The 26,233-nt window shown below is 49.6% G+C and overlaps 7 protein-coding genes across 7 annotated transcripts; 2 read left to right on the top strand and 5 right to left on the bottom strand.

Annotated features, from left to right (window-relative positions):
- Positions 1-139: 139 nt before the first annotated feature.
- F4812DRAFT_468313 (alpha/beta-hydrolase) lies at positions 140-1,357 on the bottom strand (the record flags this gene model as incomplete). Its single annotated transcript, XM_047938760.1, has 2 exons — positions 140-1,042; positions 1,151-1,357. The coding sequence occupies 2 exons, from the start codon at positions 1,355-1,357 to the stop codon at positions 140-142; spliced, it is 1,110 nt and encodes a 369-aa protein (XP_047786191.1).
- A 518-nt stretch (positions 1,358-1,875) lies between these two features.
- F4812DRAFT_225476 (uncharacterized protein) lies at positions 1,876-3,962 on the bottom strand. Its single transcript, XM_047930479.1, has 2 exons — positions 3,430-3,962; positions 1,876-3,351 (listed from the first exon to the last, which is right to left on the bottom strand). Exons 1-2 carry the CDS (start codon positions 3,596-3,598, stop codon positions 2,237-2,239), a joined length of 1,284 nt encoding a protein of 427 aa, XP_047786190.1. The 5' UTR covers positions 3,599-3,962; the 3' UTR covers positions 1,876-2,236.
- Positions 3,963-4,945: 983 nt separating this feature from the next.
- On the bottom strand, positions 4,946-8,612 carry F4812DRAFT_444811 (glycoside hydrolase family 31 protein). Its single transcript, XM_047935528.1, has 3 exons — positions 7,702-8,612; positions 6,900-7,636; positions 4,946-6,840 (listed from the first exon to the last, which is right to left on the bottom strand). The coding sequence occupies exons 1-3, from the start codon at positions 7,931-7,933 to the stop codon at positions 5,053-5,055; spliced, it is 2,757 nt and encodes a 918-aa protein (XP_047786189.1). The 5' UTR covers positions 7,934-8,612; the 3' UTR covers positions 4,946-5,052.
- A 564-nt stretch (positions 8,613-9,176) lies between these two features.
- Positions 9,177-12,680, bottom strand: F4812DRAFT_444808 (uncharacterized protein). Its single transcript, XM_047935527.1, has 3 exons — positions 12,327-12,680; positions 11,877-12,271; positions 9,177-11,822 (listed from the first exon to the last, which is right to left on the bottom strand). Exons 1-3 carry the CDS (start codon positions 12,417-12,419, stop codon positions 9,704-9,706), a joined length of 2,607 nt encoding a protein of 868 aa, XP_047786188.1. The 5' UTR covers positions 12,420-12,680; the 3' UTR covers positions 9,177-9,703.
- Positions 12,681-12,980: 300 nt separating this feature from the next.
- Positions 12,981-15,667, bottom strand: F4812DRAFT_444807 (general substrate transporter). Its single transcript, XM_047935526.1, has 4 exons — positions 15,307-15,667; positions 15,139-15,221; positions 14,913-15,076; positions 12,981-14,851 (listed from the first exon to the last, which is right to left on the bottom strand). Exons 1-4 carry the CDS (start codon positions 15,353-15,355, stop codon positions 13,558-13,560), a joined length of 1,590 nt encoding a protein of 529 aa, XP_047786187.1. The 5' UTR covers positions 15,356-15,667; the 3' UTR covers positions 12,981-13,557.
- Positions 15,668-20,266: 4,599 nt separating this feature from the next.
- On the top strand, positions 20,267-22,318 carry F4812DRAFT_463200 (FabD/lysophospholipase-like protein; the record flags this gene model as incomplete). The annotated part of the gene is made up of 3 exons (XM_047938172.1): positions 20,267-20,336; positions 20,423-20,987; positions 21,040-22,318. The coding sequence occupies 3 exons, from the start codon at positions 20,267-20,269 to the stop codon at positions 22,316-22,318; spliced, it is 1,914 nt and encodes a 637-aa protein (XP_047786186.1).
- A 1,567-nt stretch (positions 22,319-23,885) lies between these two features.
- On the top strand, positions 23,886-26,091 carry F4812DRAFT_444796 (uncharacterized protein). Its single transcript, XM_047935525.1, has 2 exons — positions 23,886-25,444; positions 25,504-26,091. The coding sequence occupies exons 1-2, from the start codon at positions 24,352-24,354 to the stop codon at positions 25,854-25,856; spliced, it is 1,446 nt and encodes a 481-aa protein (XP_047786185.1). The 5' UTR covers positions 23,886-24,351; the 3' UTR covers positions 25,857-26,091.
- Positions 26,092-26,233: the final 142 nt, after the last annotated feature.

The raw sequence follows: 26,233 nt of genomic DNA, 5'->3' as shown, positions 1-26,233 counted from the left end.
CGCATAAAATTTTAAATTTACCCTTTGTACATAATTTGGGGTTTTTGTTTTATTTCAAATATCTATTGACACTTTGTCTGTTATCCAACCCCCCCCCCCCCCCCCCCCCCTTTTTTTTTAACCCCTTTTACGCAGGTGTCTATTCCTCCTCAATCCACCTCACCACCTCCGCAGCGACCTCATCGCTATTCCTCTCCATAAACATCATATGCCCGTTCCCATATATCCCCCTCTCCCCCAACCTCAGGTGCTCCACCCCCCGAACCCCAGCCTGCCGCAAGTACCGCACAATCGCCCAGTCGTACTGCGCGTGGTACGACGCCTGCGCCGTGACGACGAGCGCCCTCAAGTGCGTCAGGTTGACTAGCTGCCTGGGACCGACGTCCCCTCCCCCCTCTTCTCCTCCTTCTCCTTTTTCTTTCTGCAGCATGCAATCCACCAAATCCGGCCCGGGCGCCCGCGCAATCACCCTCTCGAGATCGACGTCTGGATTCGCAACGGGCGGCTCGTACGTCACCGGCGCGTTGGACACGCCGTACGGGGTCCCCGGCCCGGACGCGACGCCGAACCTGAAGAAGGGCGCGCCCGCGGGCTCGACAGCCACGACGGTCCTGACCAGCGCGGGGCGCGCGTCCGCCGCGAGCCAGAGCGTCGGGGCGCCGGCGGAGTGGCCGACGAGGACGGCGGGCCGGCCGATGCGGTCGAGCAGCGCGGCGCAGGCCGCCTGCGAGGCCCTTTCCTGCGCGGCCCAGTCGGGCAGGATCTGCTGCGTCGAGGCGAAGAAGTGGTCGAATACCGCGTCGCCGATCTTGCCCGTGCCGGGCCACTGCGTGTGCAGCTTGGCTTGGGGCCACGTGCCGAGGTCCCTGCACGCCGTGAACATGGTCTGGATGCCCTCGGCCGAGAGCGCGATCATGGTCCCGTTGCCGGGGTGCCAGGGGCTGCGGCCGCAGAAGGGCAGGTCGACGAGGTAGCACTCGAAGCCGCGGGAGAGGAAGTACGAGGCCCAGCCCGGTTGGCCGTCGGGTTTTGTGAGCCAGTCCTAGCCGACTGTCAGCATGGCATCGAGTGGATACGGTATGCATCCGTGTAGGTGTGTGTGATTGAGAGTGATAGTGGGAGAGAGTGCAGGGTGTTGAGGCGAGCTTACCGCGCCAGATCTTGTTCCGCCGTGGATAAATACGATTGGGGAAGGTCTTTTTGGATATTTGTCTGATTCTACTGGGATAAGTCTCTCGACGTACATTTGCCCTTGTAACGTGTGATGTCCGGCTTCGTCTGTTACGTATTGGCCGCCAACGTAGAACACTTCCCGCTGATGGGGTGGAGAAGAATGTGCTTCCGCGTTATCCGTCATATTTAATCAAACTCGATATTATATCTACAGATCTGTGAGATGATGGCCCCGAAAACGAACATTGTTGTATGAGTTAGGGGCAGATATACATAAACAGATATACATCTATGTGCTTAAGTACGAGAAGGGCACGAGTATATACTATACCTCTTATATGAGCAAACCAAAATCTTTAAAAAAGATCAAGATATACTATCATAGGAATAGGAGCGTAAGCATAAACCAATCGAGTTTAATTGAGTCTCTCCCACTTGCGGACATATATACTAAGGCCTAGACGATCAATATATTCATATATGAAGTATTGACGAACTCGCTCGTGAATTTAGGTACTGTGGTGGAACAATATTAGGCGTGGATATGGATATCTAGATCATGGTAATGTAGCCTTCTGATATATAGAGGTAATAAATACTACCAGGTAATAACAAAGACGGAATGGAAGTCAATAGCAAAGTGAGACGGTAAGCTTGGCTAAGACAACTAACTATACGCGTATACGCATATACGCACGACGGCACTTGATTAGGTATTTCTATTAACGCAGCATAAGCACTATTCATACATTCATTCACTTAAGCCAAATAATGTAACTAAAAAGCGACTAGAACTCCGCTCGGCCAATCATCATCAATTCGTATCATACCGATCACATCATTCGTCTGCCATTCCCTTGATGACGAAACAACTTGTACCGTCTTTTAAATACAAGTACATGGCTTCAAAACTAAGCCGGCTTATTAAACGCAGTTTTGAAAAGCAAAATTAAAAAACCTTTTTCCACGGTAGCATGTCACTAACCCCTAACTCCAGATGAAGGCCAGTCCTCTCTCCCTTTCCCTTTCCTCCTTTGCCAGCTGGTTAAACCCCCCACTCTCCTCAACCCTCCATTTCATGAATATACGCCGCGCGTGGTTCTCCCCCTTCGGGACCACTCTGCAGCTCCGGACTCATCGGCGACACCGGGTTCTGTCCGGCCTCGCTCTTCTCGGCGTAGTTCCCGTGCAGCAGCGGGTTGTACGCGGTGTATTGCTTCTGCTGGGACGAGAAGGACGCGGCGGTGGGCGAGAACGGGGTCGAAGCCGCGGACGGCGAGTACGCCAGATGCGTGGCTGCGCTCCGCGGCTCCTCGGCCGCGAGTTCCGACTTGTAGTGATTTGGGAACGCCGCGGTGGTGTCGCCGCTCTGGCCATAGCCGTGGCCGTGGCCGTGACTGTTGCTGCTAGCTAGGAAGGGCGACGCGAGGGAGCTCGACGGGTTATCGGCGCTGGGGAGGTCATGTCGCGCCATGGACGCGGGGTCGATGAGTTCGGAGCCGTGGGTCTTCGCTCTGCGGCGCGTGCGCAGGAGGAACGCCAGATATACGAGGCATCCGATAAGTAAGGCGCCAACGCCAGCGCCGACGCCGATGCCGGCTTGTGCTGCGGTGGAGAGTCTCGGGCCGGTGCCTGTGTTCGTGGATGCGTTGGGCACGTCGGTAGAAACCGTGACGGGAGTACCACCCCCCGCTCCCGTATTCAACGGCGGAATGTAGCCTGGCGAATTCGAAGACGATGTGGAAGATGGACCGTCGGATGTTGTAGATGAGTCTGTGGTTGAGTTTGCGGACGAGCCCGTGGAAGTCGGGCTTAACGTTGAGCCGGAAGATGTTGAAGATGGAAAGAATATCGTAGTAGTCTCCGTTATCGACGGCTTCATACCATCATACCACGACAGAGTCCCGCCCAGACTCGTAGGAAGAAGGGCGACGTTGTCGAGCTTCGGTTTGTCAGAGAGGACTTGGGTATCGCTGGAGCATTGGCAACGAGCAGGCGGCTTCGAGCCCGGGACGTCTCCGCTTTCTTTGCAAGCCGCCCATATATTCTTTGCGTCGTCGTCGCTGCCGTCGCAGCGCTGTAGTCCCGTCCACTGCTGGCTGCTGTACTTTCCCTTATAAGGGCAACTAGGAGCACCGTATCGCTTGTCCGTGCAGCCCGCTAGGTAGGTGATATCAACTGGCCACGGGAGAATCCTTGTTAGCCATTAAAAAAGTGTCTTGGGCTTATCGCAGCGTTGCGTATGATATTACTTACATTTCTTGTGATAGCATGCACTGTCTTTTAGACAGATATCGCCAGCGACGCAGCAGTGCCAATCCTCTCCGATCTCGACATTGCCGCAAGGGATGTAGTCATCCCTAGCTTTTGTATCGACGGCATAATAGCAAGTGCCATTAGATATGTCTATGGGATCTTCTGCCATGATGTTGTAATTGCGGGTGTTGAAGTTGAGGGTACTACAACGTGGTGATGGGTTGGCTGCGTAGGCAAACCCGAAAAAAAAAAGAAAAAGCACGACTGGTTAGGTAGGAAAAGGATTTTTTTTTTTTAAAAAAAAGGCGGAGTTAAAGATGAAATGGAATTATTCGTAAGTGTCTTCTTCCCGTAATTGTGACACTTGAGCACACCTTAGATTGTTTGATCTTTTGTAACAGGACCAGTTCGAAGAGGGTAGTTGCGGAAGGCAGCCGTTAAATTTGTTTGTCAATTTGACAACTTCACATGGATAACGCCGGACCCAATCATGCCCGCCGATTAGGTTGATATAATTCCCTCTTATGGCCTCGTCGTAAGGAAAAAAAAAATTTGCCTATGGATTGGTGCCATCTTTCATCTGAGGCGCTTGTATTGTAGGACAGCTTCGTTTTTTCCTTTCTACAACAACGTCCCGATCCCACCCAGCAAGACTCAACAATTAATTTTTTTCTTCTTCCTATATCTTTTACCAACGTTTGATTTAGCTCTATTTGACCCCATGATGCGATTTAGACAAAACTTCATTTCACCTCTATTCCCCTCCGTTTCTCCACCCGATCTCTTCCCCTGAAATATATCCAGCGACCCATAACTGAACTCTCTCTAAAGTCTAGACTCCTATATAAAACTTGCACCTTGTCCAATGTGTAACGCCATAAGATAACATAACCCAGATATGGCATCAGATGTCCGTAAACATGTTCGGTGGCGGGTGGTCACGCGACACGTATTACCAGCCTCGGTGTCGAAACCAAGACTTCCCCAGGAATATCACACGCTACCCCCGTGGGGAGCAAATTTCTTATCGTGCGATGGAGAACCGACGGCCCGTTTCTGTCTAATCCGGTTTCGGCCACCGAGAGGGACCGCCGTCCAAGCGGTATATTTACTACGTAACCTTCGGAGAGGACCCCGGAAAGCCTATCATCCTCGGTAGATACCCTATAACCGTTCGTAGGGTATGTTGCGCCTTAATTCTGGACGCTCTAGTGCTATCGGAAAATATGGTTTAGAAAACATTGGTTTTGCACTTGGTCAATATTTTTTTTTTTAAAAAAATGAGAAGAATCAAGTGGCAGAAACGTACTTGGTAGTTCAGGGAGGCAAGGAAATATCCGAGTCCATTCCCTCAGTTTCCCTCAAAACTGCAAATAAAACCCTAGGGAATGACTTAACGAACGGTAGATGCCCAAACAACTCAGTCCCCCTAGATCCAAACGCAGGACTGTGCTTCCTTTTCTTTTCTCTTCTTTTCTCTCTATATCACGGGTCATAAATAAGTAGAATTGGTAGGAGTTCCGACTCGTTCATTCAATCGTTTATCGTTTATACATTATAAATAGGTAGATATAGTTTAAGTACCTAGGCACTTAATATGTACTTCAACCTCTTGCCCATCCCTCACGTATCGCTAACCTTAACGGTAAACGCCTCCTCAAGCGCCCTGTCCACATCCACCGTAACGACCCCATTATCAGCGCGCTTGCCGTTCCCGCCTCCAACGCCCAGGAACGTGACCTTGCTGATCCGCAGCTGCTCCGCCTTGTACCCGAACGTGCCGCCGACGCTCAGCACGCCGTCCGCGTACTCGAACGAGACGTCCGTCGTCCCCGGCTGCTCGACGCTCTCGCCGTCGTCGACGTACAGCCGCCCGCTCGCCCGCCCGTCCTTGCCCACCGGCACCACGATCTCGAACGGCTGGCCGCGCACCTCCGCCGTCGTCATCATCCCGGACCCGGCGCGCAGCGGCACGATCACCCCGCCCCGCAGGTACAGCGGCAGGTCCGTCCACTCCTGGTCCGCGACCGTGACATACTTGCCCTCGCCGACCACCCGCTCGCGCGTGTGGAAGTCGTAGAACACGTCGTCCGGCAGGTACACGTCCACGCTGGTGCTGTTCTCCTCCGTCACGGGCGCCACGAGCAGGCCCGGCCCGAGGAAGTACTGCAGGTCGATCGGGTACGTGTTCTTGTCCCGCGGGTACAGGTAGAACAGCGGGTTGACCATGGGCGTGCCGTCGCGGGCCTGCGCGCGCATGGCCGTGTACATGTAGTCGAGCAGGCGGTAGCGAATGTCGATGTGCTTGCGGGCGGACTCGGCCGTCTTCTCCCAGCGGTAGAGCTCCTGCGGCCGGGCCTCGAGGCCGTTGTGCACGCGGAAGAAGGGGGCGAAGGCGCCGAGCGCGGCCCACCGCGCGCACAGCTGCTCCGTCGTGTTGCCGTCGAACCCGCACGTGTCCGCGCCGACCATCGGGATCTGGTACACGGACGCGAACGCCAGCATGCTCCGGATCGCCAGCCGGTAGTGGTGCCACGTCGACACGTTATCCCCCAGCCAGTGGCCCACCTTGGTCCCGGCCCCCGCGAACGTCGAGCGCGTGATGATCATGGGCCGCACGGAAGGGCGGCGGTGCAGCATGGCCCCGTGCGAGGCGATGGACATCATCGAGCCGTACAGGTTGTGCGTGTCGTACATGGTCAGGCCGTTCTGGTGGATCAGATCCGTGTTGACGGTCTTGTTGGAGATGCCGCCCTCGGCCGCGTTCATGCTGTCCGAGCCCGCCGCCTTGTTGTGGATCGCGTACTTCGGGAAGAGAAGGTCGCGATCGGGTAGGCCGAGCTGCTTGCCCTCTTCTTGGCGCGGTGCGAGGATGAGGTTGTCGAAGTAGGCCGGGGGAGTGCCGTCGCGGATCGCCAGGGACTTGACCTCGGTGTTGTTGCAGCCTTCAGGCTGGAAGTTGCAAGAAAAGCCGGGGAGGGGACGGGGAGGAGATCGGACCGGCGGGGGCTCCGGCGGGTATCCCACGGCCGAAGCGTCGGGGTTGTCGCAAGGGAAGAAGCAGGGGAAGTTGGAAGGCTCGTTCATGTCGATCCAGAGGGCATCGATATCAACGCCATCCGTAGGCGAGAAGAACAGATCGAACTCGTTGTTCCAGTACTTGGAGATGTTGGCGGAGAACCAGTCGGGGAAGGCCGTAACCCCGGGCCAGACAACACCCTTATAGGCGGTACCGTTCTCGCGGAGCATGAAGACGTTGTCCTCAACACCGCGCCGGAACGAGGTAGGGAAGTCCTGGTAGGCCACGGCAGGATCTACCATGACGACGTAGTGCTGGTCGTGCGCGTGCAGGTAGTCAACCACCTCGCGCACCTTGTGCAGAGGGTATCTTTCCGGGTCCAAGGAGAATACCTAAAACGTCTTGTTAGCTTGACGAGAGCAAAACTATCGTAGACTGGGCGGAATCTTACTCTTCTGCGGTACATGTAGTCGATGTCGTTCCACATGGTCTCGAGCGGGATACGAGCTTGGCTGTAGTTGTAGATGACCTCGGCGACTTCGAAAATATCTTGATACCCGTAACGGCAGTTCTGGAATCCCAATCCCCAGTACGGCTGCATCGTAGGTTGACCCACGATCTCGGAGTACTGCTGCGCGACTTCAATCGGGCTCGGGCCGGACACGAAGTAGAAGTCCAACACGCCGCCGAGGGTGTTGTACTCGAGGTACTGCCCAGCTTCGGCGGTGTTGTTGATGATGATATCCATACCGTTAGAATTCAAGAAGAACACGCCGTGGGTACCCGATTCTCGGTGCTCGTAGTACACAGGATGGTTTCCGTACAGATTCGTACCTTCGGGGACGCCGAAAGAGTCCTGCGACCAGAACGTGCGGATGTAGTCAGTTGTGTTCAGCATGAAGGGATCCGAGTGCTCGCCGAGACCGTATAGGCTCGGATTCTCCGGTAGCTTAGTCCGTAGGCGTAAATATTGCGACTCGAATACTATGTTGGCGGCCGATGTGTCGAAAAGGACTTCGCCCGAGTCGGAGCGAGATACGGTGAAGGAGAATGGGCTCTCCTTGTAGTCGAACTTCAACGCAGACTGTGCTTCTTCGGCACCTTCAGCTTCCGGCCGAGGGAAGACGGACTCGGGAATTTGGTAGACGTTGTTAGCAGCATCTTGGATTTTGACGTGAAGTCTCGTTTCTATAGAGTATTAGACGATGTTTTCTTCTTCTTCTTCCTTAGCCTTTATCAAAGCGTTGCCATACCTGTGTCATATGAGACTTCGAGAGTCAAGTCCTTCAGATCCGTTCCGTATACATTGCAAGCCTCACCAGCCAGCTTTAGATCCGCCTTCAACCCCGAACCCGTGCTAACGACATTCGAAGCTGTATAACCCGGACAGGAAGCGAGAGGGTCAGCGGTCTGGTAGTCTCGTCGTATGACAGCGGCGGCTGAAACCGCTGTCGCCGCCGTAACAAGCGACAAGAGGGTTGCCATTCTGATCGAATGTGTGACAATCACTTGTCATGCACAGCAGCTCTCCTGCGTGTTAGATCTTAGAGAGCGACAATCTCAGCGTGGAAGCTGTGTGACCCGGCAAAAGAGGTTCGGCTTTGTTTTCCATTGGGACTTGGTGCTGCTTCTGGAACTTATATACTTCTTTCACGTACCTGGGTCTTTATGCGTATGTACTACTACGTAAAGTCGTCCCATGGTAATAACGTAGGATCGTGATCATCCCAGCTTCGCCCCCCCCCCGGCATATACCCCAATATTCCCAAAAAATTGCTACTCCGCTCGAACCGTTTCCGTCGTGTTTTCCCCCCAGGGGTCACCATAGCTTCGAACAAGAGCAATTTGTAGCCTAGGAATCTAGAGCTAGTTGTAAGGCCACAATCGACCAAGAACATCATACATCATACACTTACAAGTTAGCGGTGGACGACGTCAATCAGCTGCTTCGGCGCTGCTTCGGTCCACGTGATGTATTATAAGGCGGTCCAAAGAGCTGGCTTTGCTTGGCATTTTCGCATACTCAATGCGTAAGTTGGACAAAAGGCGGAGTGAGAGCGCGTAGGCGGCGCTTTCGCGGAGCTTCCCCGGACCTTTTGGGTATAGGATAAAAAAAAAACGATTGGCTAGAGCGCGGCCCAGCTCCTCATCTCCTCATCTCCGCACCGAGCCACTGAGAGCTTCCCCGCAGGGGCTCCATACAAGCTCCATACCCATGATATTAGGTACCAAGTTTGCTTTGGCTATCCAATGAGAGCATAAAACAGGACTAGGTTCCATCCTATATGGGCCCCCTCTCTTTTCAACAAGCGTGTTTGTTCTGTATGCTGACGATGTGGGGAACAACACCGACTTGGGCTTGTCCCCCGAAAGACTATCAACACCAAAAGAACCTCTACCAGGATCATAATTGCACCGAGTGATCCGGGGCTACCTATATAGTACGAACATGATGTTAAAACGTACGAATAGAACTTCACCGCATGATATAGAATGAAAGCTTAGCAGTTGGCAATACATTAGGTACCTCCTATATAGCCCAAGCCCCGTCCGGAACTAGCTGTCTTAGTTTTCGTTCTTTGCGTCCTTTATACTCATAGGTACAGGTAAATATGAATATACTATGTATTACCTACCTGCAATTACGACGAGGCCAATATGAGAAGACTAAACGACCTAAGTCATCACTACCAGTCACGGTTATGACAGCTGCGCCGTCAATTCGAGGATATTGACCAAAGAACGAATTATGGAACTGAAGTTAGTTACTCTACAAGAATAGGCCCTCCAAAATGAACCAAAGATCATGGTAAACTATGAACACCCGACTCCCAAATCAATCCGGAGCCTGGGGATGATCACCAGATACGTGCCAGAATGCGCAACGCTCAAAGTGATTAAGATAAAAATATACCGAACCAAATTATGCAGGCCTCCCTTTCCTTCCCCCTCCTTCCTAATGTCTATCTCAAACAACCGACCCGATGGACATTCGCAAGAGTATGCTCGAAAGTGGTATATAGTCGTACAGTCGTCCCTGTAGTCTGCGCTTAACAAAATAGAAACGTCAGGTGATCGTGCCACATCTAGTTGGGATACACCCGGTAAAACGAGCAAAAGAAATTCGTAAACTCGTCCTGTTAAACCTCGCGAGGCACGTAATTTTCGACCGATCCCTATGCCCTTAAGAAAGAGAAAAAATCCCATCTGAATGCTTCGCCTTGAATAGCATTCTGTATAATATATAGCTCAGCGTCATCCGTCCACGTCCATTTTATCCACCATCGTACTTGCTGCTACTATCGTCCGGTCCTCTTGATCCCGGTCCTGGTCTCGGTCTTGATCTCGGTCTTGATCTCGGTCTCGATCTCTGTCACGTTTATTTCCATCAGAGTGGTATTCCATATTGTTGCCGGCGGACTCTCTCTCTGGGTTATTGCTAGATCCGCTACATAACCTGTATTCGCCGTCGTCTCGGCGTTCGATAATACCTTCTTCCAAGGCCCATTTTGCTAGTAGGCGATCAACACCGAGCCGTTCCGCTTCGCCCTTCTCCATATGTCTTCCGACGTGTTCGGTCCATTCGTCCCAAGAAGTAGGTCCCTCGAAGACGCTCGCGCAACCAGCCTTAGGACAAGAGGACCTTTGCGGAGGCTGTCTCCGGGTCACAAGACACGTTTGCTGCATCTCTTTAACGTGTGTTTCCCAATCTTGTTGCAATTTGCTATCACCCTTCGCAAGGGCCTTTTTTATTGCGAAAGGAGCATGCATTCGACGAAGGTGTTGCGTAAAAAGATCCTTTCTGTTAAATTCGTTTCCCTTGCCTTCAACCGTACTCTGCGGGCAAGACGAGCATCTATAATACTGGAGGCACAGGTGTTGTGAGGCAATATGTCTCTTCCATTCATTCTTGGACCCGAATGTGCTAGTGCAACCAGCAAAGGCAAATGCACAAGGGAAAGGCCGAGTGTGAGCAGCAGCGATATGTTTACGTAGCGATGAATAATCCTTAAAGGGGGCATGACTACAGTGATTACAGCGCGTTTCCTGTTTCGGTGCTTGTTTTTGAAGTGATCGCCGCTGCTGCTTAGGCCGTGCGGATGGTGGTGTAAATTCGGTATTGTATGGAGCTTCGTCCGCGCCAGATTCATTTGCTTCTTGGGGTGAAACTTCGTCGCGGCGACCGGCTACCGTCGTGTGATCTACAGACATGGCTTGTGCGTGAACAGCAGGTATGTTATCATTGCTCAAGTGCCGGACATGGCTGAGAGCCTTTAACTGCTCAGCAGCTTCCTGCATCTCAGCCGAATCTTCAACGTCATTTTTAGGTATAGCAGTACCCGGCCTCGAGCTGGTATATGCGATACTGGGGGTACTAGATGGTTGGGGCAACGTTACGGAATCAAGTCTACCCATGCTCTCTGGACGAACTGGTGTCTCTGGTCGTAGTTGAGAATGGGTAGGAAGTTCATGTCGGCGTACGATTGGCGTGCTTGCAGCCACCTCCCGAGCTTCTAGGAGCATCCGACCGTCTTCCACGTCTTTCGCCGATGCCGTGTTGAGGACAGGAACGAGACTGACTAATCGATTGTAAAGGGGCGTCATATTATGGGAATTCACATATCCTAAAAAGCAGCAGACTTTATCATGCTGAACGACGTTCCAGACAAGAAGCGGCATTGATATGAGCAGCATTGTAGGTGGTCCTAGAAACATGCCCTCGACAGTAATTTTTGAGGCAATAGCAGGGGCATTATGAAGCCAGTGGTTGAAAGAGGACATATCCGGGCTGGCTTCGCCGACAAACGTTGTACAAACTAGGGCTCTTGGTTCATCGAAGGTCAAGTCTGCAACTGCGCTTCGGTGAATGATTGGATCTTCCCGGGGCGTCTTGAATAGTTGGGCATCTCCGTCGATTCCAATCTGGGGAGATCTTGATTGTGCCTCGATGTGAGGCGGGAGGGGGGATATAGAGATAGATTGATCTTTAATGGAACTTAGAGCGTAGAAAACCGGTAACTTTTCGGTGAGCGGTATGCTTTTGCTAGCTCCATTAGTCAGTCCCGAAGCCTGGATCAGATCTTGTTGTCTCTGAGTGGCCACTTCGTGATGCAAACGCTCGGGGGTAAAAGGTCGCCCACTGCCTAATTTAACTAATGCTTCCGTAATACAGGATGTGAATGACCGTAAGCTATGATCTCGGGTATAATATTCCGGCGAGTTAGCCGCAATGACCTGCTTGACACTGCTACCCTCTATAACCGGCTGTTCTTTAGCGGCACAAGTATCAAGAAGCAGAAGTATATCGGACTGAACATCTTCGAAAAGACATCGAATTCCACTCCATTTCGCCTTTGAAGTCCTCTCCGAATTACTAATTATATGTTAGATCAACTTCTACGCTACCGTACCGTGTGGTGTGACCTACCTTGCCCAATAGAGTTGATGATCCTCGCCAACATAACTGTAGCCCGCGTAATATATTATTAACAGATGGTCGGGTGCCGCATTTTCAAGAAAAGATGCCATACGAACGCCAAGTTTGACGCTAGGATTTGGAATGGTAGGTATGTTGAAACGCTCAGTGCGGTAATTATACCGATCGTGGAGGACTTGATCGAGAGCGACGAGATCATGTTCGACGGCATTATCTTCTTCCCAGCGGAGGATAAGAACAGAAGCTTTTGTATAGGGTGATTTTTGCGTTTGACGATATATAAGCATGGCGGCATCTTGCAGATGCCTCGCGAATGACTCGAACTCATGTCTTTCCGGGGGCGGTGGGGGTACCTCTTGAACCTGATACTGCTGTGCGGGCGGCACCTATTGATGTGAGTTTCCACGGATCGATAAGGCATATCAATTGAATTATACCTACAGGTTCGTGAACGAACGGAGGAGGACGCGGAGGACTGGCTTGCGCCTCGATCTTAGGAGCCAGCCTTCTCTTCTTTGCCGCCGGCTGATCCATCGGATGTCAATTGAAGGCGTAACAAGACGACGGAGGCTCCTCGGCAGCAATTGTGGTTATAAAATAAAATCGCAACACCTCAAATTTTGGAAATCATCTGTATTATGATAAATAAATAAACAGATGGTGCTAGAGAAAGACCATGGAGGGCGAGATGGGGGGGGAGAGAGATTGGGAATTGGGAATGATCAGGCTACGGGCGAGGCTGATTCGGGAGGACGTGTGGTGGTGCGTTGCAGGCCCTCCAAGTCTTCGTTAGATACATACCACCCTAAGGTTAACCTAAGGTAGCTTTGTCCAACAGAAACCCCCGCAGTTGTCGATCAGTGCTGCAGAGAGCCACTAAAGGACTTCGCATTGCTCCACAAAGCGGAGCTTGAAGACTCGTTAACCTCTAATAACATAACGTATATCTATAACCGCTACGATTTGTACTATCTTTACGGTTTAATGCTTGTAAAAGTATTATTCACAATTTAAGATGCGGAGATACAGGGGGTCAACTCCAACAAAGCTTAGGTTAGGTACAAGTAGCCTACTCAGATAAACAACAACTCGGCTCCGAAGTACCTATTCTATTGGTTGGCCCAATTGTTGTTTAGTACCTAATTCTTCAGCGATTACGCGTTGGTTTGGAATGGGTTTAAGGCGGAGAGATGGAAATAAAACCGGGGACCTATTATTATTCTAAAATTCGAGCGATGGAATGTCACACACTGGCTTGAGGAATATTTACTAAACTAAAACAATTCTAGGTACCTAATTATTCCTCAAGATTCCTACCTACCTGAGGTAGATAACTTCGATTTTTTTTTATAAAAAAAAGCAACTAATTATTCGACGAGGCAAGCCATAAACACAAACTATGTGATTTTAAATGCATTCATTGTATTCATTTTAAGATGGGTATATGGCCTCGAGCTGATGAAAAACTCGAGGGTTCAAAACTTATAAGGAATAACTAAACCTCTTTATGTCCTGAGACTTCATATCAAACACGCCTCTCTGAACAATCCACAAGGCGCATTTTACCAAAACGCGCTATCCATTACGATGTCCTGGAACATCCTAACACTCCTGTCCACTTTCCCTAGACGATGCGACCGGTGCGCCGTTACAACATAACCCCCTTCAGCCTTTACATTTTAGCCGAAGTAGTGTGTTCAATGTCAATCTTCTCCTCGGAGCTGACCAGGTTGCGCTCGACCCTGATGATGGAACGGTCGTTGTGAGTCTTCCATGCCGGGACACCAATGTATTTCACGGAGCCGGGGCCCTTGTCTTCGAAGACAGCAGCGATCTCCTCGAGGGTCTTGTTGGCGGTCTCGGGGAACATGAAGAACGTGTGGAAGAACATGGCGAAACAGAATACGGCGAAGAGGACGTATGTCTTCCAGGTGATGCTCGCGAATGCGGGAGGGACGAAATATGCGAGTGCGAAGTTGAAGGCCCAGTTAGCAGATGTGGCGAGAGCAACTGCCTTACCACGCACGCGAAGAGGATAAAGCTCAGCCGGGTACGTCCAAGAGGCGGGACCCCATGTCGGCGCGTAGGAGGCGACGAACAGGTAGGTGCTAGCAATAACGGCCTTGGCTGGCTTTCCACTGATAACCATAGAAATGGCGGGAGTATCGAACTGGTGAGGGGCAGGCGGGTGCGAATACACGGCAAATAGACCAGCATTGATGCAAAGCCAAAGACACATGAAGAACGCGCCGACAAGCATAGTCGGACGACGACCCCACCTGTCGAGCCAAATAAGAGCCGGAATAGTCATGACAACGTTGATGATGAACTGGATACCGCTGGGTAGTAGCACATCATCACCAGAGCCCGTCATTGTGAAGATGTACGAGATGTAGTACATCATGACGTTCATGCCGGTGAGTTGTGACCAAATCTGCGTGAAGAGACCAATGTGAGTTCGGTTGATCATCTTAGGTCGGAATAACTCGATGTAAGACACGTCGGCATTGGCACGCTCGAAGTCAACCGCTTCCTTGATTTCTGCCATCTCCTTTGCGACAAGTTGAGAGTCAGGGTCTCCTTTGCCGTGGACCAGGACAAGTACCGCCTTGGCCTCTTCCCAACGATCGTGCTTCGCTAACCAACGAGGCGATTCGGGGAGGACTGTTAAGCCAAAGAAGAGTAGAATGGCAGGAATCATTTGTAGACCCCATGGCAGACGGAAAGCGGCGGCTCCGCTGATAAAACTGGAGCCGTAGCACACGAAGAACATGATGGCAATACCCCAGGTGATGGCCCATTGTTGCATTCCAATAAACCGGCCTCGTTTAGACGGCGGCGACAATTCGGAGATGTAGACCGGGACCTGAGCCGAGCAGATACCCACGCTTAAACCGTTGATGATACGACCAACAATGAGCATCGGGATGTTTTGGGAAGCGCAAACAATGATAGAACCGATTATCCTGTAAAATTCGTTGTTAGTGGAAGTCTAGATGCGGGCGTATTACAATGTTGAGAGCATACCAGATAACAGCACCGATCTGAATAGACGTCTTTCGACCGAACATATCAGTAAGAACACCAGAGATGAGGGCACCCAGCCAAGAACCACCGGGCATGGCAGCGGTGATGCCACCCTGTACGACATCGTCCGGACCCTGGCACTCATTGGTTCCAGGTCTGTTGCCCTGCAATTGTTAGCTAAAGGGCATTTATACGAGGTGAGAACTCCGAGATTGGATGGACTAACTTGTTGATTAAATTGACACTTGTAAGGGGCGGTAGAGATAATAGCACTCATAGATGAGATATCAAAACCAAACAGCGCGCCACCTAAGGAAATTGTTAGTGTTCCGCGACGGCAATAGCTGCAAGCTGCAAGCAATTAGAGGCGGTGGACATAAAAAGGTGAACTTACCGATGACGGACGTGGCCGCGATAAGATAAATATTGCCAAACTTCTTCATGGTTGTCTAAGACCCCGCGTGGTCTATTGGCGACACATATGACTTGCTTAGGTTGTTAGTTGCGGATGTGCAAGAAGAGCATGTCGAAAAACAAAAGTAGGACTGGAAGATGGGAGAGGGTCGATCCTTTATTATATGCGAAAGGGGTGTGTCGCTGGGGTAGCCAGGATTCAGGATTCGAGTGGTGGAAGTTTTTCGAGGTACATACAATACAATACCTACCTACCTAGCGTACAATACATGCCCTACATCTACCAAACACTACCGAGATACCTAAGGTACCTAACTTATAACCTGCAGATGTGCAGATGTGTACCGCCATCCCGAGGATGTAGCCAGGTGCCAGGTGCCAGGTTGCTAAGAACCCCAGTCCTTTGATCGTAGCAACAAAGGCACATTGGTCACTGGACCTGCTCCATGCCTGTGTGGCGCCCCGGCCGGGAGAAGTTACAGATGGATGGGCCGGGTTCTACATGGCATGCGGATCCCCAGACTTGTTGAATCTACGGATTGGTATAGGCCTAACCAATCTTTGCTCTCTCTCACACATTTCGGTGAATTGACGGTTTGAGGCGATTGGATCCAGAACCGGTCAAAGCTAAGCTAAGAGCATGGCTAAATCGTCACGGGATGAATGAATCAGGACATACCAAGAAAAAAAAAAGCATCAAGCAAGCAAGCAATCAACCCGTTCTTGTTCGAATCGGATTTCGTTAGGGAAAGGGAAAAAAAAAAGTTCCCACAAGCTTAGGGATAACAACACCCCGAGCTCGCCTAGGGCTCGTAACGTGTTTCCCAAAAGAGGTGACAATGGGGTTTCCAGGGCAGTGGGACTCGCCCACAAAATTTTCTGGAGGTCACACGCGTGCTAACTCTCTCTGTCAAGCCATATGCGGGTAACAAACCAATCCGCGGGGAGAGGAACTTCTCGCGGCAGCGTCTATTGGTTACTGGAATGTTCATTCGGGGGAAGAGGGTTGCATGGGTACAGTTGTCTTAGGGCTTTTAGGACTTTTTAAGCATTCGACCAACAGCATCCCAGAACTCTGGATAATCATTTCTGCACGCGATTTACCACTGCCCGTCTGATCAATAAAGCTCTAGATAAGAATGTTGGCTCCGTCTGGACTCTACCCGTCTGCAGAAGTTCGAGCGTAAGGGAGGGATTAATCCCATCTTTTTTAAGACGCAACCACATGGAGAATTCCGGGGTAAAGTCTAAAATCTCCAACTAACTAAAGAATGGTCCGCTTAACTAGTTTGAGTTTGTCTCGAGTAGTTAGTCTCGCGCTGTCGAATTCTTGTCTCAGTCATATTTTGGGAAATGAAGATGAAGACGGCAAAAAGTGCGAAATTGGTAGAATACGTGTCTTAGGTAATAGGCGGCATCCCGATAATACAATTTTGGTAGCCGCCCGCACATGATTGTGGAATGATGTCAGTGGCCTACTACGTATAGTAGGAAACAGGAAGTTGGTGGTTTAGGTAGTGACGTCCCCTTCCCTCCTAATCCATTTATGAGTATCCACTACGGGCCGAATAGACTTTGGAGAGAGCTAGGGACCCCGGATATTCCCCCAAGCCCCCTGGGGAAAGACTCGGGGTAATCCATTGGAGCTTTTTAATCCGCTTTTTTTTTCAAGGTTTGAATTGAATAGGTAGTACTTGAAAATACCTCTTGAAATACCTGGTCTTTATGAGTGAAGATTAATCATCAGTTTTCAAACTCGTTGCATACGAGCCCAGCCGCGTCGTCTATTCCTTTTTTTTTTGTCTTCCTTGAATAAGCCTCGGGTCTTCCGCACACCGTTACGATTTTATTACGCATCACATTGATGTTTTTCTCACCCGTGTGACTCAGCGCGCGCAGGATAACCAGTTTAATTATCTGACCGTAATACACCTGGTACCTAGGCAGTTCGTAGTGGCACTTGGTTACACGACGTATGAGCGGTCTCTTATTGAAAATATTAGCCTGCGGATCCCGGCAGCCTAATCCCTCACCTACCTTTAAGCTAAGGAGAGAAAAAAATAATCTTATTACTTACCTACCTTTTCACATACCTTAGGTAGTAATAGTAGTTGTTGCTTAATTGTCACTGTAGCTAACGTTCAATTGGTGATGCACGCTACATATTCGGAGCCGAGCCGTAGCCGGAAAGCAGTAAAGACACGCCAACTTGTCTCAATTAGCCCGGACGGAAGCTAGGACGTTTGCAGCGTCTTCAGACTATACCTGGGTATACGAAGCGCAAGATTACCATTCGTTGACACGATATTTCTGTCACCTCCGCATATAACCGATTCCACCCTTGGTTGAAAGAAAGTATCGCCACCCTAGGTTATTCATAGCTGAGCTGTACTAGCAGAGTTATGTCCAAGGCCAAATCAAAATCTGCTGTCCACGTGGGAAGTGAAGGAAAGGAATATGAATTCGCTTTTCGACGACGCGGAATGCGACATGACGTTGCACAACCTGAATCCTTCCGGCTCTGCTCACGCCAGAATCAGAGCATAAGCTTTTCCCTCAACGTTAGCGTGCTTCCTTCAGCTGTAATGAGCGGTAAGGTACCATTGTATTGTATAACCACTCGGCAGCCCTACATTTCACCCAAGCGTCACCAATAAGGTGTTAGTTGTCTTTCGGGTAGGCCAAGAATGAAAAAAAGACAACAAAGAGACTACCGCAGGGTCCAAACTATGTACATTTAATTCGAAAACCCCTAAACTTCATGATACCTATTAAACGACTTTCTTAAAAACTACTCGATTATCATTTCTAAAATATGTTTATCAAGTCCTTCCGAACTTTGAGTTCCTACCCTCGCCCTGTTAGAATGACATACGCCGAACTCCAATATCTTGTCACTAGCTAACATACCGACTTATTTCTTAGTTTCAGAAGTGATATTACCAACTGATAAGTCCCAAGTTCGAAAACGGATGATACACTGCGCAATGTTGCCTAGAGCTAGCGGCTACTTGGTTTCTAGTTGTGACAAACCATGCCGTGTCACTCGCTGTTGGAATGCCACTAAACTCGTATTTCCCGAGTCTACAGAAAGCCGTTAGGTCATTTTATCGATTAATCTCTGTTTAGTTACTGCATGACAACTGGAATGTCGAATATGTGTCTATTGTTGACATAAATCCGTTCATCTCGTGTTCATCGTGAGTATAATCTTACTTACGGCCTATATCACGAGCAGAGCAAAAGACTGGCCCTGACCTTATTGTTTAATAGACGCGACTAAGCAGATGAGCGGGTGTACGCGGCTAGCTACTATGTATAAGGCGGTCATGGGATAGAGTATCAAAGATGGAATCCATCTTTCTCCCGAAACTCCTACAAAAGAGTTGGCGTTGAGCGGTCAACCGGCATTGAGGACAGCGAGTTCCGTACGCCTAACGCCACTAGAAACATAAAGAAATGGCGCGAGGGCACGGACATATCGGAGCCGATAAATAATCGTGAAGTGCCAGAGTGCATAGTCCTTTGGCAAGGCGCCAAAGCCTCTTTACGGAACACGCCTTTCGAATTGCGTACATAAGTAGATCATTACCGTCGAATGATGGTTTACTCGCGAAATATCAATGATCTGCTCTTAATCGAGATCATTGACCTTCGTCTCACCCACGGCGCGGATAATCAAATTCCCCTGCATGGAAGTTTTCTAGAAAACTTCCTTGGATTTCTCAATCAGTGGAGCTTGTACTATGTAAGTCCCCAAACATGTAAAAGCTGATGACCGAATCACGGTGGCAATGCTATCCGCTTTAGTTCACTCAACTCCTACCAATGAGAGTACATTGTTATGGCTGAGCCACAACGTTCGAATCTTGGATAGTGTATTTCGTCAACATGTATCCATCCGTTCGTGTTAGGCCAACGAGAGGATGCTACCCAATGATTTCACCGATTTGGTGATTGAAAAAGAGGGAGTCAAGCCCGAAACAGCTGAAGGATTATAAGCGTCATGCATTACTTTTACCGTTCTTACTTACGGTTTACATGCGTTGGAATGGATAACTCACAAGTTCTACCTTCTCTCAGTCGCACCTTGACTTATAATCAGAGCTGCCGACAATACGGGAAAAAAAAAAAAAACAATTTTTGTAGCTGCACGTGGTTTATGACTTGGGGCTTGGACTCAGCCCTTCTAGCGTCGAATAAGCAATCATAAAAATGGATAAAAATGGGTACGATACCGGATCTTCCGAGAATCTTTGGTAAGCACGTTACTAGATGTAGGTACGCGGTACGGAATAGAGGTAGTGGATACTTCTAAAGCGACTCAGCGCAACACCCAGATATACGGGCTTGGCTGTGTTAAACGAAGTACATGTGACGTCTTTTGTGTAGTATGCGACAGGTACCTAATCTAATGCTTACATGTACAAGCCGGACCAAGCAACTTCCATGAATTTGGATTGCTTAGCCACAATGACAAAGACTTGTTGCGCCTTCGACAGAAACATTGAACCTTGAAGTTTTCAATAGCCATCAATAGCCATCAATAGCAATTCACTCTTTCAACGGCATTGTCAAGCAACATCGTAAGCGCGCAAATTCAGCTCTCTTATTCCAATACGATTTGATTCAAAACCAACCCGAATATAATACTTTTATCATCTTTACGCTATCATATTTCCAACTATTTGTTACGCGACGAACCATTATTCCTGAGCCATTCGGCTGTGGCGGTTCCTACCTAGGTAGTCACATTTAATTCATTTGCCTTGTGAGACTGACGTCGTCACCCGACGAGGGTAGCGAACTTTAGCGGGGGATTCGGTCTCAACTTATTTTGTCTATTTTTTTTTTCTCCTTAGACAAACTTCTAGTTGTCCTAAAAACATTTCGTCAACATATCTGGAAGATCAAAGGTATCTACCTTCATTGCGACAAAGATGGAGTCAGAAGGACATCTAAAGAGGAAAGACACCACCAAGGGTCCTCCATTAAGGATATTAAGCTTGGGTAAGTTATTTACCCCGCCAACCTTGATACGCGCTCTACATCGAGCATACAAGAATACTAATTTTTGGCGTTTTGCGCCGATGCAGATGGTGGAGGAGTTCGTGGTTATTCTATGTTTATTATCATACAAGAAATAATGCTTCGAACCTACGTCGAAATCGAAGGGAAAGCTCCAAAGCGCGATCAAATTCCTAAACCATGCGATCATTTCGATCTCATAGTTGGTACCGGTACCGGCGGCCTGATCGCCTTAATGTTAGGGCGACTCCGGTTAAACCTAGAACAGTGCAAAGAACTGTACGTTCGCATGACGAGGATGGTTTTCGAGAGTGATAAAACTTTTGCTGGTATCCCGTATCGCTCCACATTGTTCAAGGCATCTATGCTTGAGCGCGCGATCAAAGAAGCCGTAAGGGAGCATACTTGGTCTGATGATGAAGGAAACGACCTCGCAGCAGATATTGTCAGTCCCATATCTACCGTGTCGCGATCGAGCGCTGCAAGTGGGTTTCCGCGACGACACCAAAGCAACGCAAGCGTCGTCAGTTTTAGTGGGCGCAGTCCAGCCAGCCAAGCCAAATCGACATTTCGCGGTGGACAGGGTAATCCCGATGCACAGTTATACGATACACGAGAAAATAGGACAAAAACGTGAGCTACATTCCTTTTTATATTGGCCATAAAATTACTAACAGTTTCGTAGGGCTGTAACTGCTATGTACAAGGGAACACGCAAGGGTGGCCCTCCTGCGCTTCTCCGTTCATATGACTCGAGAAAAGAGCCTCCCCCAGAATACGACTGTACAATTTGGGAGGCCGGTCGGGCGACATGCGCGATTGGGCTGGCGTTCAAGCCGATCAAAATTGGACAGACGGTATTCCATGATGACGGATCTGGAACATTTAATCCATCTCCTGTGGCCCTTGACGAGGCTACAGTTAATGAATGGCCGGGACGAGATGTGGGCGTCTTCATCAGCGTTGGAACCGGTAAACGACCAAGGGGTACCGAGCAGAACCAGCACCTATGGTATGAAGGCTTTATGGGCGAATGGGGAGAAGCCAGAAAGAAGTTAATTGCCAAGGTGGAAGGCTGCGAAGCCATCCACGAGCGCATGAAAAATGAACTTTTGATAAAACGAGGCGTCAACATTGAGAACTACTACCGATTTAATGTCGAAGTTGGTGTTGGGGAATTCTCCATGAACGAGTGGGATAGGTTAGGTGATATCAGCACGGGCACAAAGAGGTATCTATCTCAAAATACCGAACAAAGGATGGTGCAGGAGTCCTCTACAAAATTGGCCAAGATCCACAAGGCAAAGCAGAGGTATGAGAGACTCGGTCGAATACCTGATATTGTGTCTCAACCAACCATGGGGTCGATAAACGCGCCATTAGCTGTTGAGCTTCCAGGAGACTTCCCTACGTCATTCCCAATCCGAAGCACTCCATCAAGCCGGCAATCATATGAGTCCGGCATAGATCACCTCGAACACCTCTCCGTCAATGCTGCCAACCCGCCATCGCCTCGGAGTTCCGATGATCGCCTGCGGCCTGCCACTAGTCATTCCTCTCCGCCTCAGGTAGTTACCCGACCGCATAGGATGCCCTCGCCTCCTGCCTCATTATCAGCAATCAGGCCGCCTCCCCCAGACGACGAGCCTGACCGCCTTGTGGTGACAGCCCCCACGCCAGCGCAATACCGGAATGCTGCTGGTAGTGATAAAATAGCAATCACGGGGGCCGACGAATATCCCCGGAGGCAAAGAGATCCTTTCATGCAGCCTATGATACAACCATTCCAGCCGCACCGCATTGAACCTCCACCACTGCCCCCTAAAACACCGCTGCCTGAAAAGCAGATGTCAGGCGGCCGACGCCCTACTCGAACTGGGAGCCCCTTACCACCCTATCCCGATGAAGACGGTCCTCCGCCAGTAGTTAACATGGCGAGGAAACCGGACTATAGGGGCAGATGATCACCCCACCAATTATCATATAGTAACGCCCTAGTTCATTAACTCCGACGTGAATTAACCATCTATATCTCTACCTTAGTACCTAAGTAGGTAACACACAATTTTACGATTCCGGCGTCTATGGGGTGGATATTTACAGTATACCTAGGCAAAGAGGCCATGGCTTTGAATGATTAATGATACCATTCGCGCTTACGAGTTGACTCTCTCTGATGAGAGCCCCTGCGCGCGTGCACGCATCGTTGCACATTGTATGATGACGATGAATATTTTCGTTGGGAAAAAAAAAACATTTCCCTCGCGAATTACAGTTACGGATACCCCTTTTATTTTGCTATTTTTTTCCCCCGTGATGCTCGGTTTTGTTATAAAATCTATTGAAGCTAGCTAGTAAATTTGGAATTTAACGATTTGGCTGGCCGAAATTTACTTTTAAATATACCTGATATGGAGTGATTTGACTAATGAGCCGTGATATCTCTATGTGTATGCCTTTTTAACAGTAGTCCCTTTTGACATCGCTGTTCAGAGTTTCTAGCTATCTTCTTTTACCTGGGACAGGACGTGCAAAACAGATGCATGTGTACGCTACGTCGTCAAGGTGTTATTAGCTGTATCATTCGTAGACTTCTTACCTACTTGGACTAAGGGTGGTGCACTTGCCTCGAGCCTTTTCGTTGGATGGGGAAAACGTATAGGCAAACACGATACGCAAAGCTATATATATAGTTATAGCCACAGCTACAGGTATAGGCTGGGTCTGGATTGTGTACCCTACATGTTAGCCGACTACTTGCACCATGCAGATATATCTTCAGCTGCGGACTCCGAGGAGCGATCGATCGCTCGCTCGCGGACTGGAGAGCCGCAAAATCCCCACAAGAGTTCTGAATGATCAACCACCTAACCTTAAGTAGGGGTCTATCCGGAACGGGAGTGGCTCGTCTTTATCTTGGTGTTGGTTACCTGCATCGCCGAGTAGAAGACAGGTTATTTAGTTAGAATAAAGATTCGAAGTCTTTTCGACGGCTCCCGGATCCTCGCTGACATTCGGGTCCACCGGTTTTTTTCGTCGCGGCGAGTGGATCAACGTTACATTTATAAAAAAAAAAAAAAAAAAAAAGAAAAAAAAAAGAAAAGAAATCTCTAGGAAAATCTGGGTATAACTGCGCCTGCTCTGTTCGACGAGGTGGGATATCGAAGAGTTCGCTAGCGACGGTAGTGGTTCTTTCTTCTAAGATACCCGTTAAGGTAGTTAGGTAACAGGTACCAATCCAAAACGTGATCGGCGGCGGTTGATTTATATCTATAAGTGTCAGCCGCTTCACTTACACGATAGCATTTGTTCCGCCGCCCAGCTATTGCTATTTTAAATTGATTCTCTCGGACTTCTACAGGACCTTTACCTTGTTCATCTCGCATTCGCTTACCGCGCTTGCTCATCGTATTTTGCTCAAAAGCCCCTGCATTTTAGGCACATAGCAACCGGCCACCTGCTTACATACCTACCTCATACGGAATGTAGATGAATTTGTGAGAAAGCTGAATAAACCATCAACAGTCGACAAGGATATCAACCTGGGTACGTCTATGTAAGGTATGCTATGTACCTGCAGCCCTAATTGGGAGAACGTGCTGTGCCGTACCCTTACTTCCCAAACGGGCGAGATGAGCCTTGGCATAGACGCTGCTATTGGTGATGCTGGATTTTGGGTCGGCATCCCCCTGTATTATCCCTGATATTAGGCTGTGCGCAACCGTCTCCCCCATTGGCCCTATTGGGGGTGAAGATTTATGCCTAGCTACCTTAGGTAGCCAGCAAGCACATTGAACCATGAGGCTATAGGCATGCCCCGTCGCCCATAATTTTAACATCTGGCTCGGCCGGTAATGATATTTCTCCTCTATGCCAGCCATCATGGTAATTAGGTACTATCGCCGACGTTTTCCTGCCCGATAGCAATCGCGAAGTGGCACGAAGTTCGACTCTACTGCGTCTTGTTTCCATTAGAAGTAAAGGAAGAAAGCCGGCCATGAGCAACATGCCTATAGACCATACGGCTTTGCAGCCTGGGCTCGAGCTCGCTTATTCCACCGACCCGGAAGTCGTGAACCCGCCGTCGCACAAATATCTCGTCCAAGAATCTGGTCCGGGACTTACACCCCCCAAGACTGACAGCCCTTCGTATAGTACACAACCAGTTTATTCAGCATATGCTTCGAAGGACGCAGTGCCGCAGCCACCACCTCAAGGAGGAATTGGTCATAGAAGAAAGCTATACTTTCTAATCGGAGGCTTAGTTATTATTGCGGTAATCGTGGGTGCGGTCGTCGGCGGTGTTCTCGGCACCCGGGCGGCTTCGAATGGTGGATCGGACGCGTCTGCAAAACAAGCATCTTCAGCCTCATCTTCAACATCATCTTCAACCTCGTCTTCAACCACATCTTCACCAAGCCCAACGTCGACACCAAGCTCAAGCCCGACAGTAAACACGACAGCAGTCAGGCCCAAGACGAGGCTCACAGTGACGGGCCGGCGCGTACAAGGCAACGGCTTTACCTCGCGGCTGTTCTGGCAAGGAGGCGACAACAAGATCCGCACGTCGCGGTACAGCAGCAGCACTGGCCATTGGTCGTCTCCGTTAGTCTTCGACGACGTAGACGCGAAGCCCGGGACGCCGATTGCCGGGACCATCTACCTGCAATTCCCGCAGTTCGAGTTCTTCTACTTAGACCCGTCGTCCACGTTCCAGGGGATCAACTTCCTCGAAGATGAGACGGTGCCCAAGATCGATAGTATTAGCTCGGACCGGGCGCCTTTCACTGTGTGGGATAGCTCCAAGATGAGCGCCTATTGGCCGTACGTCATATATCAGAACGAAAACACCACTTTTCATCGTGTGGTTTACGACGGACACGGAAGGGGTTGGTTCAATGACTTGGTGCAGGGCTGGGAACATCCGGATGATATTCCCATGGGCGACGTCGGCTCAGGCATCGCAGTAATACCGTTGGTAAATGACTTTCACACACCATATGCAGCGGGTCTCGCATACCGCGATCCAAACGGTCGCTTGTCTATATTCCCATTCGGCGGTGTTGACACGGGAGTAGCTTGGTATTTCGGTATGTAAGACTGCTTCGGTCCTTAGACTTAGTAGCTTTATATACTAACAGTCATATAGGATCGCCCGGCGTCACAATCCCCCCAGGAACGTCTATTGCGGCGATGGCAATTGCGCGGGAAGGCACAAACACGACGAATACATGGATTCTGTACCAAGATGAGAATAATAAGATCCAATCAGTATGGCAAGAAGACGACAATTCATGGCACGGCCCACAGGAAGTGGGTGACGCGGACGCCGGCACAGATATTGCATGCTTGACTGAACAGATCGGCGACCAGCCTACGCAGTCAAACCTAGCGCCGCAGACGGATATGAGACGCTGTTATTACCAGTATAAAGGCTTGATTCTAGAGAAGCGGCTTACATCTTCTAGCTGGGTGGATGGCGCCTCGATCCCAATGGAATAGATCGGATAGACTTTGCGACGCATTGACTAATTGTTGTAATACTATAATTAGAGATGATTAGAGATGGATACATATCGTGGAAAGATGTGTCTGCTGATTGGTTGTGTATATACTAGATTAGGGTTGGTGATTCTCAGGGTTTACCTATGCAGCAGATCAGATGAGAAAAGGCCGTGTAACTCCTAGAGCGGATATGTTAAGCACACACACAGAATGAAAAGTTGTAAATTAGGGGTAATTAGGGGTAAAATAGAGTATTGATTTGTGTGTTAATACAAGCTTAAACTTTTCAGATGTAACAGACCGTCCACAGTAAGCAATTACGATAAGTTGAAGAATCTCGGATGGTCCCCCAGTAGTTCCGTCTCTCCGCATAT

Source organism: Daldinia caldariorum, assembly GCF_022478825.1.
Source record: "Daldinia caldariorum strain CBS 122874 unplaced genomic scaffold F4812scaffold_23, whole genome shotgun sequence".
Classification (NCBI taxonomy): Eukaryota; Fungi; Ascomycota; class Sordariomycetes; order Xylariales; family Hypoxylaceae; genus Daldinia; species Daldinia caldariorum.
Note: the sequence above shows the minus strand (reverse complement) of the source record. Positions and strands in the feature narration are given on the sequence as shown.

What these genes read in the sequence shown, in the direction of transcription:
- F4812DRAFT_225476 (XM_047930479.1), bottom strand. Translation starts at nt 3,598, where the DNA reads ATGGCAGAAGATCCCATAGACATATCTAATGGCACTTGCTATTATGCC. An exon ending in TGCATGCTATCACAAGAAAT is followed by an intron (nt 3,352 to 3,429) that starts GTAAGTAATATC and finishes TCCCGTGGCCAG; the next exon opens with TTGATATCACCTACCTAGCG.
- F4812DRAFT_444811 (XM_047935528.1), bottom strand. Translation starts at nt 7,933, where the DNA reads ATGGCAACCCTCTTGTCGCTTGTTACGGCGGCGACAGCGGTTTCAGCC. An exon ending in CGAAGTCTCATATGACACAG is followed by an intron (nt 7,637 to 7,701) that starts GTATGGCAACGC and finishes AATACTCTATAG; the next exon opens with AAACGAGACTTCACGTCAAA. An exon ending in ACTACATGTACCGCAGAAGA is followed by an intron (nt 6,841 to 6,899) that starts GTAAGATTCCGC and finishes AAGACGTTTTAG; the next exon opens with GTATTCTCCTTGGACCCGGA.
- F4812DRAFT_444808 (XM_047935527.1), bottom strand. Translation starts at nt 12,419, where the DNA reads ATGGATCAGCCGGCGGCAAAGAAGAGAAGGCTGGCTCCTAAGATCGAG. An exon ending in CTCCGTTCGTTCACGAACCT is followed by an intron (nt 12,272 to 12,326) that starts GTAGGTATAATT and finishes TCACATCAATAG; the next exon opens with GTGCCGCCCGCACAGCAGTA. An exon ending in CATCAACTCTATTGGGCAAG is followed by an intron (nt 11,823 to 11,876) that starts GTAGGTCACACC and finishes ACATATAATTAG; the next exon opens with TAATTCGGAGAGGACTTCAA.
- F4812DRAFT_444807 (XM_047935526.1), bottom strand. Translation starts at nt 15,355, where the DNA reads ATGAAGAAGTTTGGCAATATTTATCTTATCGCGGCCACGTCCGTCATC. An exon ending in CGCGGCCACGTCCGTCATCG is followed by an intron (nt 15,222 to 15,306) that starts GTAAGTTCACCT and finishes CAATTTCCTTAG; the next exon opens with GTGGCGCGCTGTTTGGTTTT. An exon ending in AGTGTCAATTTAATCAACAA is followed by an intron (nt 15,077 to 15,138) that starts GTTAGTCCATCC and finishes TAACAATTGCAG; the next exon opens with GGCAACAGACCTGGAACCAA.
- F4812DRAFT_444796 (XM_047935525.1), top strand. Translation starts at nt 24,352, where the DNA reads ATGAGCAACATGCCTATAGACCATACGGCTTTGCAGCCTGGGCTCGAG. An exon ending in GGGAGTAGCTTGGTATTTCG is followed by an intron (nt 25,445 to 25,503) that starts GTATGTAAGACT and finishes ACAGTCATATAG; the next exon opens with GATCGCCCGGCGTCACAATC.